At 37.7% G+C, this 12,291-nt stretch overlaps 1 protein-coding gene across 2 annotated transcripts in view; it reads left to right on the plus strand.

Moving 5' to 3' along the window:
* The first annotated feature begins 375 nt into the window (after positions 1–375).
* Adam7 (ADAM metallopeptidase domain 7) overlaps positions 376–12,291 on the plus strand; it is a 36,521-nt gene continuing 24,605 nt past the window's right edge. The window contains exons 1-7 of one of the 2 annotated variants that reach the window (XM_059273408.1): positions 376–581; positions 1,551–1,654; positions 5,590–5,666; positions 6,634–6,712; positions 7,945–8,021; positions 8,980–9,169; positions 10,468–10,521. In XM_059273408.1, the coding sequence (XP_059129391.1) occupies positions 530–581; positions 1,551–1,654; positions 5,590–5,666; positions 6,634–6,712; positions 7,945–8,021; positions 8,980–9,169; positions 10,468–10,521 (633 nt within the window). In that variant the 5' untranslated portion in view covers positions 376–529. The remainder of the gene's footprint in view (positions 582–1,550; positions 1,655–5,589; positions 5,667–6,633; positions 6,713–7,944; positions 8,022–8,979; positions 9,170–10,467; positions 10,522–12,291) is intronic. The other variant, XM_059273406.1, reaches the window with a different exon arrangement.

Here is a 12,291-nt window from a genome sequence, read left to right on the forward strand (position 1 = left end):
TTCTGTGTTAGGAAACAGTGCTAGATTACAATGCTACTTACTTCTCCTTTCCAATATGTCTTTTATTTTTAATTAATATATGATTTGTAACCTATACATTTTTAACAGTTTGGTTTCTTTGGGTTTTGTTGTTGCTGTTTGGTATTCTCAAATGGTTTTTATATATGGTCCTCTCCTTCACCTACTTCAACCAAAGTGTATATAAATAGACTTCAATGATTTCTGTTCCTAAAACATTCTTGACTCTTTTCACCTCAGAAGTTTTAAGACATCTATAATCACATTAGACACCAAGTAGAACCTGTGCCAAGTCCACTTCCACCCCCAGAAACTCAAATGCTGTCTTTAATTAGTACACTATGTCCACTGCTGGGTTTTAGCCTCAAGCCCTGCATGAGTTGTGTAGCTGGGTCTAGGAGTATTTCCTGTGCTGGATCAAAACTGCCCATCTACCTTCTAGGCTGGGCATCCTTGAAGTGGAAGCCAGAACACGGAGCAGGCTGCAGCTTTTCTCAGATAACCGTTCAGTATGTTGCCCATAGGTATATTGTGGATGACTCTACTTATTTCTCAGATTGAAGGTATGTGTTATTCTTTTCCATAAGGTTTATTTTTTACACCTGATCCATGGTCTCTTTAGCCGCACTATTTAAACTGTAAGTTATAAAAACTCTAACTGCATTGGTGACTTGTCTGAGGATACCGTGTAGAGCTTAGAGTGGGCTACAGCTGATAATGAGATTTAATGGGTCTGTGAAAACCCAGATCACTCTTAAATACTGACAATCATGAGAGAGGGAAATGAGTATTACAAAATACCTGTAGAAGAATAGACACTATCTTAGCCCTTAGCTACCTTGTATGTTGGAAGGTTTAAAATCCTATACTATTGTCACTTTTAGCGATAAAGAATATGAAAATGGTGTTAGCAGACTAGAGAGATTAGATAGAATACTAGTGTCACACAGTTCATAAACTGATGAATCCTTGATTCAAATCTGAGTACATTCCAAAAATCCACTATCTTTATTTAAAGCTATACATGGTCCAGGATAAACTCACAGCTGACTGCCAAAGTGATAGGACGTGATAAAAGATAATGTTTAGCATGTTTAGCATGCACATTAAGGGCTCCCTAAGATTATCTAAGCAGTGGAAGCTTTGAACTTTACCTATGGGAGTTAGGACTTCAAATGCAAATTTCACTGAAGAGAAAAAAAATACAGGAGTTATTTAGTATTGAAATAGGTCATTCAGGCACAGGCTTTGGCAGGAGGCAGCATCTGGGAAGAAATGTGCAGAATAAAAATCACAAAGGTGAAAATAGCCAAAAGACACTGTGTCTTTGTCCTCATCCTCCTTCTAGTGTTGTGGATGTCTTCCTCATCTGTAAATACCCATCTCAACTTCCTCCCATCACCAACCAAGGATGGTGTGAGTGCATGGCTGGTAGTTGGAGACACATGAACTAGATGTGCATAAATCCATTTGTCACTCACTGGAGGGTGGGTTGTGATAATACTGGATTTCCCTTTTATGTTTTCTTCTAGAAAAGGTGATTGTTGGAGTAGAGGGTCAACAACTGGTCCGTCCTAAAAAGCTTCCCCTGATACGGAAACGGGATCTTGAACACACCCATGACTCTGATATGCCGGTATGTGTTCTGACTTAGTAAATAGGACTTAATGGCTTTCACAGCTGTACAGTAGTGACTTTCCACCAATCTATGCAGATCTGTCTTTGAGACCTGAGATTTGAGGACCTTGAAGAGCAGGGTGGACTACACTCTAATGTAGACAATCTAACTTCAGTCTCACTGCACTTTTATACATGAACGTAACAAAGAAAGTGATGATGCAAGGAAGATTGTTTGAGTTCAGAAAAAAAAAACCATGTAAATAAATGCCAGTAAGCACATACTAAATATCGACAGAGTAGCCTTTTCCCAGGACAGACCAATTTAAGCACATTCTATAGATTATATCTGGGAAAGCATGGAAGCAAGGCAGAAGGCCATCTCTAGACTCAGGGTATACTGACCAGATAGGGTTCTATAGCTGTGATCTCACATCCAACAAGAATAAACATGTCTTATAAACTAAATGTAAGTGCTTAACACAGAAGGCACAAAATCACCTCCAAGAACAATTCCGGGAACAAAATGCACCTGAGGTAAAAGGTCCTCTGCGTTTTCCCCTGGAGCCTCTCCCACAGTCCCCCAAGGCATTGTTCACCTCGGGTCATTTTTTTGTCCATGTTCTGACAGTGCAGAAAGCCATCTCTGCCTCCATGCAGGAGTAAGTATGAAGCAAATGTGGGTTTCAGTTTTGTAGAGGACCTCCACTTGGTTTACACCATGTGCTTGGGAGTAACTGACCCTCAGTGGATTAGCAAACAAAAAAAGAAGACTGCTCAAGCTTTAGGGGAACCTTTCTCTATTTTTCAGTTTCAGCGAGGCATTCTCCTGAGTGTTTGCAGACTTGTGTAATGCACCCTAAATTCTCTGAGCTGGTGACCTTGGTGTGCAATCTCCAGCCTTCAGTCTGCTTTTGCAGATTTTCAGTGTGCAGGCTTACTTGCTTTACATGTTCTGCAGCCCAATAGGACAGCTTTCATGGAAACCAAAACTGCCTGGCCTTACAAAGGTGTTCATTTGAGTGTTAACATTTCAAAATACCTAAAGTATTATTTTCAAAAGAAGATTTACTATATAAGATAGGTAATATACATGAGAGGGAGCAAGCATTATAATTTATTCACTATGCAGGATTATAAAGATCTTAGATGTGTGTTGTTAGGGAGTTATAATTAGATACTTCCATTTTCAGACTAGGTTTTAACTTGGGTTCACAGAAGATACTGACAGGTCTTCTGCCTTGACAACAACAAGAGTGCAAACCTCTCCTGGTACCATGACTTTATTTCCTTTCTCATGGTGGCGACTAGTTTTTCATACCCTCACTTCTTAGAGTTCTCAGTCATTAGAAAGGGCTATTTCAGCTTTTCACATGATCTCATAGCTTGACACAAGAAGAGGTAGCTCTCTGCTCTCTTGCTTCTGGAGGTAATGCTGTGCTATTGTTCTCCAATAAGGTTCTTTGAAAGCATTATTTTAATCTTCAACTCTTTCCTCATCTTCTCAAACCTTTATGTAGTTAAAAGGTTGATACCGAACCAAGTGGAGAACCTGCTTCCTACCATTCACTAGGCAGGAGCTGTTGTCTTATGACAGTCAAGCTTTATATCAGAAACTCTACCATGACTGTATAAAATTAGCCTGGGCCAGGGAAGAAATACACGGGGCGAGCCTGGAACTGAAAAGTATCTCTCACTGAAACAAAAGACCTGCCCCCCAACTCCAAATCTGTATTGGTGAGGGCATATCAAAAGAGGGCAGGAGCCAACTTATAGCTCCCCCAAGAGAAAATATGGGACGATATGAATAATACGATAAATGATGGGCTTTTTGCTGCAATATAAAAAATTCCAGTAGGATCCATGAGGCTTTACTGATACTAATAAATTAGAGAATGAATAAACACACATGAGAAGATAAATCAGTGTTCCGTACAGAAGAACCGATTATTTCTATCTATCATCTCCTCTTCAGGAAGTGTAGTGTAGGTCCTCACCCCTTAACCATGGGTTTCACCTATGATTTCATTCCAAAGAGTGAAGTAGAGGGCAGAAGAAAGAGTCACTTTACAGAGAGAAAATTATGGATAAGTAAGATGTCTGCTAGGTGACCAAGGTCAGCATCACTCATAAGAAGTCACATTGACAATATGGACTCTTTTTTTTTTCTGTGTCAGTGCTTATTTATTTATTTATTTATTTATTTATTTATTTATTTATTTATTTATTTATTTATACATTTATACATTTAGAAATAGTTTAAAGCTAGTCCACCGTCTTCTAGCTTCCACTGTTACTGCCAGTTCTCCTCAGTGTGTCTGCCGTGAGTGAAGCCTCCCTCAGCAATTTCACACTTCCATCTTGTTTCTGCTTCTCAGCACTTAGAGTTCCTCACATTGAAGTTCCTTTAGTTTTATAAATCTGTAACTGTAGGCTTGGTGGTGGATTGGGGGGGGGCAGGAGGAGGGAGGACAGGGGAATCTGTGGCTGATAAGTAAAATTAAATTAATTATAAAATTAAAAAAAAAGAAAGAGCTGCTCTCAAAATTAATTAATCAAGCAATTAATTAGTTAATTAAAAAACACATTTATGAGAAGACAATATGGACTCTTGAGGTGACGCTGTGGTTCTGTCTTTAGTGGTTTTCATTGGAAAACCATAAACTTCAGCCAAGCATTAAGAAGAGCATTAAAATACCTAAGAGTCATCCCATAAAATATCTGATGAGTGTAAGGCAAAAATGTCAAAGCCATCAAAAAAAGCAATGAAATTATTGGGCTTGAGAAGACCAAGGGACTATGACAAACAAACATAACGTGGCTTTGGAGTTAGGACCTTGCAAAAATAAGAAGATAGCCAGTAAAACTGAGAGCATAGAAATAATTACAGACTTTAGTGATAACACAATCTTGGTTCATGAGTTGTGAAAATTATAACTATGTAACATGTTAATAGTAGGAAGCTTGGATGGGAAGTCAACACTATCTTCTCAAATAGTTTTAAAATCTACTCTGGTGATCATATTAAGTGCTGTGCCCGAAGTAACAGTTTTCTAAAACAGATGAATTAACTTTAAAAATGGGTAACACATATGAGCAACAACTATGGACTAGCACTAGAAAGAATTCTCACAAAGTATAAAAAAACAAACACAATGAATCGGAAGTTCAGCAAACTTCTAATAACTACACTGGAAGAAAGGAGCTGTGCTAATAGTCATCAAAGAAAAGGGAAAGTTAGAATTTCATCGTTCATTACTGACAGCATCTAGAACTAATAAGACGATCTGTTAGGACCAGATACTCCCGTCAACATAACCATCCAGAGCTGCAATGGATTGTGCTGGCAGATTTTCTAAATCTATATTCCTTTTCTTCAGAGCAACTTGCCAGTAAATATCAAAAGCCTTACTTATTTTATCCATGTTGTAGAAAATGCAACTCTAGCTACAATGAACATCCCAAACTAAATTTCTGATAATCGATACAAAGTAAGTAAATTAAGTTCTTTTCATATTGATGTATAACAGCTATAAAATGTCTTTTATATGAGACTATTTACAATAGGAAGTAGTAATAATGATTTGTGAAGAAGAAAGGAATAATATGGAGTATATATACCAAACTGTTTTTAAAACACAAAAGGGAAGGTCTTTCATAAGAACAAGCTAATATATGCTATATAAGTGAATATAAAGTGATATGTACATTCTTCAATGAGAGGTGAATATACATTATCCATTTTATTTCCTTACTAGAAAAGTCTTTTGAACTAAAATATAATTGATAAAATCGTCTTTATAATTGTGTCTCTCTTTAAATTCATCTTTGTCAATGTTTCTTCCCTGAAGTTATTGTGAGGATCTCTAGGTGGGTAATGGTCCCTGAGCACACTCTACATACCCTCTTACCATAAGCAGATGTGGAAGTCACAGGGAAGATCTTGTTTTCCAGGTGGCATATGAAGAAGAACTGCTGTATGAAATAAAATTGGGCAGAAAAACCTTAATCCTTCACCTTCTGAAATCAAGGTAAGATGTTTTGTTTTGTTTCAACAGAGTCTCTTATAGCCCATGGTATTCTCAAATTCACTATGTGGTTGAGGATGACCTTGAACTCCTTATCCTCCTGCCTCTACCTCTCTAGTGCTAGGATCATAGGTGTCCACTGCCATTATTGAATTTATAAATCAATTTGGAAAGATCTGGTTGGCATGTCAATAGGTTTCTTATTATAACTCCATTTATTTAATATCCAAAGATATGCCATTGAGTTACTTTATCAGATGAGGAAAGTTCTAAAACTGAAAAATGTTTGGGGATTGCTTTGTCTTAGTACAAGTGGATCAGCGCATCAAAGATTTGAAGACAAATTGAAGGAGTCACATTTATAGACAATAGGGCCGTATCTGATGCAGCTATTCTTTGAAATAGTCATAGTGTAATTTACACTTCTTGGTTTTAAATGTTGAACCACCCTCACATGACTAGGTTAAAACTATAAATTATTTTCCAGAAGTTTTTAAAATACTGCTTTGGTAAAATTGCCACAATTTTTCCTGAATTTTCTGGAGCACATATAATAGTATGAGATTCAGTTTTTGAAAGTTTTCTTATCAGCATGCTTAATATTATTTAAATATATGTATATGTATGTATATATGTGTGCATATGTATGTATATATGTATATATATATGCAGAAAAGGACTTCTTGAGATTCAAAGGCATCTTTGAGGCTTCACAACCATCTGACCATTTTTGTATGTAATGTTTTTATTTTTATTTTTTTTATTTTTTGGTTTTATGAGACAGGGTTTCTCTGTGTAGTTTTGGTGCCTATTCTGGATCTTGCTCTGTAGACCAGCCTGGCCTCTAACTCACAGAGATCCGCCTGCCTCTGCCTCCTGAGTACTGGGATTAAAGGTATGCCCCACTGCCACCCAGCTGGTATGTAATGTTTTTAAAATGAATAAATCTCTTTACTTCTCTCTCTTTCAGGGAATTCCTCGCCTCAAATTATAGTGAGACATACTACAATGTAAAGGGAGATATGTTCACCAGGCACCCACCGATCTTGGTATCTTGTAAAACCTTCCTCTTCCTCCTCTCTGAAACTGTTATTTCCTGGTAAAAAACAATGCCAGATTTCCAGATTATTTCAAAGCTTCTCTAAAGGAGCTAGTCCTGAGTTGACTGTTCTTACTAAATGATGATAGAATGGAAAACAGGACCCATTGAGCCCTACAGGGAGCTGATCACTTCCTAACAAACAGAGCAAAGATTGTATCATATCTTTCTTTGCTAAAGTTTCTCTATATTCACTATGGTGGTAAGTGGAAGAAGGCTGAAGCAGGAGCCAAAATAAACATAGCATATCCTGACTGAGTTGTAATTAAGTAAAAGGGGTAAAATCTAAACACATGAAACAACTTTCAAGTCTGCTCTTACATGGTCTGTGACATCCATCCAGCCCTTCTGATACACGAGCGTTAAAGTCTCCTCTTCATTCTCCAGAGGAAGCTTTGCATAACTCATTACTATTATTCTAGGGGTAGAGAATCTTTTTCTTCATTACCTTTCAGAACTTTCTATCTATAGTCCTTAAACAATAGAATGACTTCCTCCACCCAAAAGTATCCTTTAAAAACTCTATTTCCTCTATATAAATCAACTGTAAACTTCTTTAAGAGCTACATCACCACTCAGCCTTAAATCACAGGACAAAAGGAACATAGAATACCAAGTGTGAGGTATTTGGAGGGCCACAGGAAGTGTCACCTATGGGCTGGTGCTCAGACAGAGATGAGAAGGGTCATCGCCCGATGGAATTATCATGAGCAATGCACTAACTAAGCAGGAGTAATAAAGATTCCAGCTGGATTGAAGCAGTGAAACAAGAGGGACGGACATTGGGGTGGGGTAGCTGGCAAGCAAGCTCTAACTTTAGAAACATCAAAAGCTTGGCTTGATTTAGTAGGCAGCTAAGGAAATGACAGAACTTTGTCGAGGATTTGAGGATGGACAGAGGAGTCATATTTTTAGGAAAAGGGTCAGATTTGAAACTACTCTCATTGCCTAATAGACAAACTTATGAGGAAATGATTTATATATGGCTTTACACGAAGCAGTCATTCAATTAGGATAAAAGGTCCCTAAAGCAGGTTCAAATGTCTTAAATGAATGCCATGAGTAAATTCAATGCAAATGTCACTTATGAAATACTGATTTATTTCTCAACAGAAATTAATCAACTACCAATATTTTTAGCCTCAGCATTTACACCTGCCTTAATCGACTCTTCTGTTTTAGGATCACTGTTTTTACCAAGGGTCCATCATACATGAATTTGATTCTGCTGCTAGTATCAGCACTTGTAATGGTCTGAGGTAAGGCAGAGTAGCTTCCTAATTAATTTTCTATTGATGTTCATGACAACCACTTGACTGACTTCTTTTCCCCAATCTAGTAAATATAAAAGTTAGTGGGAAGGGGGCGCTGTGTGCTCTCAGTAGTGAATGTGAACTCTAGCCTGTGGTGTATGCTCGTGTTCAACTACAAGATGCCTAACACACAACCCCCAACAAGGTGAGTCTTCAGCATAGATTGGAAGGATTCAGAGCTGGTAGATTCCAGGACACTATTCAGCAGTACTCTCATATTAGAGGTCAGGATACTAAAAGTACACAGTTGCTTAAGAACACAGATCTTGCAAGTATTGGACGGATTCCACAGTGCAGGTCTTCTGACTCCGAAGTCTGTGGAGTTCTCCAACACTAGAATGTTCCAGTCATTTTTCTTTATACTAGCCCAAGCCCATTCTGGTTTGGAAAGTAAGTCAGAAATAAAGCTTATTCTTTTTCTGTAAGTTCTTAGACTTAAAGGTAAAAATGAAAGATGTGAGGCAGAAGGAAAAACAAGTTCTGCCTTCATTTGTCCTGACTTTCTTTGAGTGGCTCCTGGAATTCTCATGAATGAGAATCTCTTTTATGACAAAATGACCTAACAAGGTGTCTGTACCTTTAGACACCTACTCTACAGTTAGCGCATGATATATTTATCACATGTACGCAAAAACTTGGAGGCAACCACGAGTGAAAACTGCTTTTCTGCCTATGCTCCAAGCAGAAATCACGCCGATCAGCTTCTGAGGACAAAGGTTGACTCTTTCTTAGAAATGGTTACTAATTCTGTCAAAGGCCACATGCCGTGTCACTTGTTTGCTACCTAAATCAGCCAGCTCAGAAGGTTTGATCATAGTAATTTCCCTTTCTGAGAAGGCTAATGTTACTAAAATAGAGTGGGATAGCTACAGATTTGAGTAATGTTGTCTTGCTATTTCCACAGGGGCTTCTTCAGAGTGAATGACCAACGGTATCTCATCGAACCAGTAAAATACTCAGATGAGGGAGAACATTTGGTGTTCAAATACAATGTTAAGGCGCCCTATGCTACCAATTATTCCTGCTCAGGGCTCAATTATACCAAGAAGTTTGCTCCAATAGATGCTAAGTATATAAAAGAGCACAAAGTGGAAGTAAGTATTCTAAATCCTCTTTATTAAACAAAAAACAAAAAAAACAAAAAAACAACAACAAAAAAAAAACCACTCCGATCTCCCAAGAAAGAGTCTGTGCACACAATAGTGAAATGCAGGTCCTATTCTGAATTGGAAACTCATGGTCCAAAGGCTGAACATCAAACTTCTTTATGTCTATGTAGAAAGTATTTATTCTCTTCAGCAAACCCCAGTTTGTTCCGTCAGTTTCCGTAAAGGGAAAGCTTCCCACCCTCCATATGGAATGCCAGCGTTAAGGCTGTAAGCAACTGGAAAAGGATTGTTTGCAGTATCCTATCTTACTCTTCCTTATTGCTTAGGGAGAAGTTGGTGATGACAAACTCACCTCTTATATCAGACTCAGTGTTATGATAAAAGACAACCAAGGTTGCTAACAGGTTCAGTTTCTGGTGGGCTGGCTGCAACATGCTCAGTGTTTTTAGACTTCCTCACAGTCAGATGCTATCTTCCCGACTCTCCCCTAGACGTTAGCTGGTAGGCCACAGGTTTGTTCTACGTCTCATGTTCATGATCTAGGCAGTGGGTGTCTAGAACATTAAATACCTCACAGATATTTCTTGGTTGAGTATCTCAATGGATCTATGTAAATAATGCATAGATCAGCAAAGAATGGCTTTGTCACATTTTTGAAAAGTAGCCTTGGGCACTGTTCAGAAAATGCACTTGCTCCACAGGGCTAGAAGCTCAGAATTTCCTAGTATTTGTGTTTCCTATGAAGGAAAGGCCGATAATTATTAGCAGTGCTTATAAATGTCCCTGGGATTGAGAATACCACACAATAAAAAAGGGTGGGGGGCATTGTGGAGAAGTTGGAGAAATATGGGCATTCTTAGCAGTTATTTCTCAGTTATATAAACATGTATACATGCATATACATACAGTTGTGTGTATAGATGTAAATACACAACTGTATGGGCTAGTAGCACATGACCTTAGTTACAAGCTGTTTTGTTTATAGATGAAAAAAAGAAACCCAAAATATAAAAGCACTTTATTTGTAATAATTCATAACTCTTATTTATGCTGGAAAACTAAACAAAAAAAGGCAAAATAGTCAAATATGGAATGTTACTCAAGGATTATTAAAATCTAATGTGTAGGTCCAGATGTTTTAATGAGAAAAGTTCATAGATGTATTAGATACATCCATTTGTTTCACCTTCAAATATGATAGTATTAAGATTCCTTATCATGAAAAGTTGTTTTTTTCTATTAAATTGGTAATAGGTTTCACTGAACTTTCTGTCCATTTTCAGGGCTTCCATAAAGAAAACTTTATTGAACTGTTCATTGTTGTTGATGAATATGTGGTGAGTTCTCAGATGGACATTAGACACCTTATTCCTCTGTAAAACTATACCTCAGGTTCTCACTTAGTGAGAAGGAAATTCCACTAAGTTTCATTCTGGATTCACACGTCCGCTTTCAGCTCCCCAAAACATACGTATTATAAGAAATTCTTAAGTATCTTCACTATCTTACAGACTAAAATAGAACACTCCATTCTTACTGTGACTAATAAAAATTTTGAACAATTTATGCTTGAAAACAGGTCAATAATCTAGACTTGAACTCAACAGAAGACACTGAAAACTTTCAAACACTAAAAATTAAGGAGAAAATCTTCATCAGAATGGGAAGTAAAATTCAAAGGTTGTATATCTGTATTTAGAGCATATAGGAAGACAGAATTAAGGACTTAAACATTCTAATGAAGGAAGAGATTATTTCTCCCAGTTGCACCTCTAGCCATGAAGTCAACCCTATTACCAAAGATCTTCCCAAGGACCTCAGAAGATAGAAAGAACTTCCTGTCTGCCTGTAGCCATGGCAGAGAAAATGGCAACCACTGGAAGACAGACTCCAGGTCTGTGCTATGTACAGATGCTCCACATCAGGCATGCCAGCATTTAGTGTTCAATTGATGATATACTAAGCAAAATTTTCAACATATAAACTGTTTGGAGATCTGGTAAACAACTAGAGCATGAGTAGAAGTTTCCCAATAAAGCCATTTCAATGGCCCTAGATAAAATGGACCTCATGAGGCAGCCAACCAATGTAACAGGAGGCAGGTTAGTTGTCCAAGAACTTTCAACAAACCAATGATCCTTCAATTATGCTGTATACTAGGGGAATAGATAAAGTCATTGAAAATATGAAAAATGAATAGAGCAAAGTGAATGGAACAGTAAAAGAGAGGCTACATAAAATGATGGGCTTTTTTTCTGGACAAAGCTACCTTAGCATATGTAAAAGGAAAAAGTGCATATCTTCAAGTGAATTAAACAGAGATTAGACACACATGAAGAGAGACTACATGAGGCAGAGGACATAGCAAGGAAATCACTTATGGAGCACAGGGAAGTAACGAGTACCAACTGTGAAAGAGGAATGAACTTGAAAAGCTCATGCAGGTAACCGGATGGCAGATGGTATCTGAGAGGCAGTCCTTATGAGTTTTCCAAAAATAAAGGTTAAATTAGATAACAATATATGAAAAAATCCAACAGTGAAGGCAAGTGGGGGAGGGAACATATTTTTCAGATCAGTTGAAGCAAAGAGCTACGTTAACTCTACAATTCATATAGCATGTGCTATAAGCAATAGGAGATTGTGTATATTTCAAGAATAATACGTTTAAAACATCACTGAAAATATTATTATCCTCAAATTTGGCACAAAATATCTGGCCATGACAAAGGACTGGGGGAAAGAAAACATACATTGACCTAACAACTTCAAGGAGAAAGAAGAACACACTTGTCTGAGTGCCAGGTAACACCAAACACTGGATAAAAGGTTGGAGGTAAAGGCACAAGGCTCCCTTATACTCCCCTCTACTGTCCTTGGGTTGCAAACCTTAACCCTGTGATCTCCCAGATAGCCTCAGACACTTTCTATACAGTGTATTCCAGGCAAACCCTCCCAAATGACTACTAGAAGTCATGTTCATCCTCTAGAATTTCAGGATAGTGTGGGAGCAAAGGAAACAGTGGTAAACGGTAGTAGAAACCAAGATGTAAAGAGACATCTTGAAAGAGAAACTGTAAATACGTACAAGTAAAATATGTACAAGA

The sequence above is a fragment of the Peromyscus eremicus genome, chromosome 9 (genome assembly GCF_949786415.1).
Source record: "Peromyscus eremicus chromosome 9, PerEre_H2_v1, whole genome shotgun sequence".
NCBI classification, from domain to species: Eukaryota; Metazoa; Chordata; class Mammalia; order Rodentia; family Cricetidae; genus Peromyscus; species Peromyscus eremicus.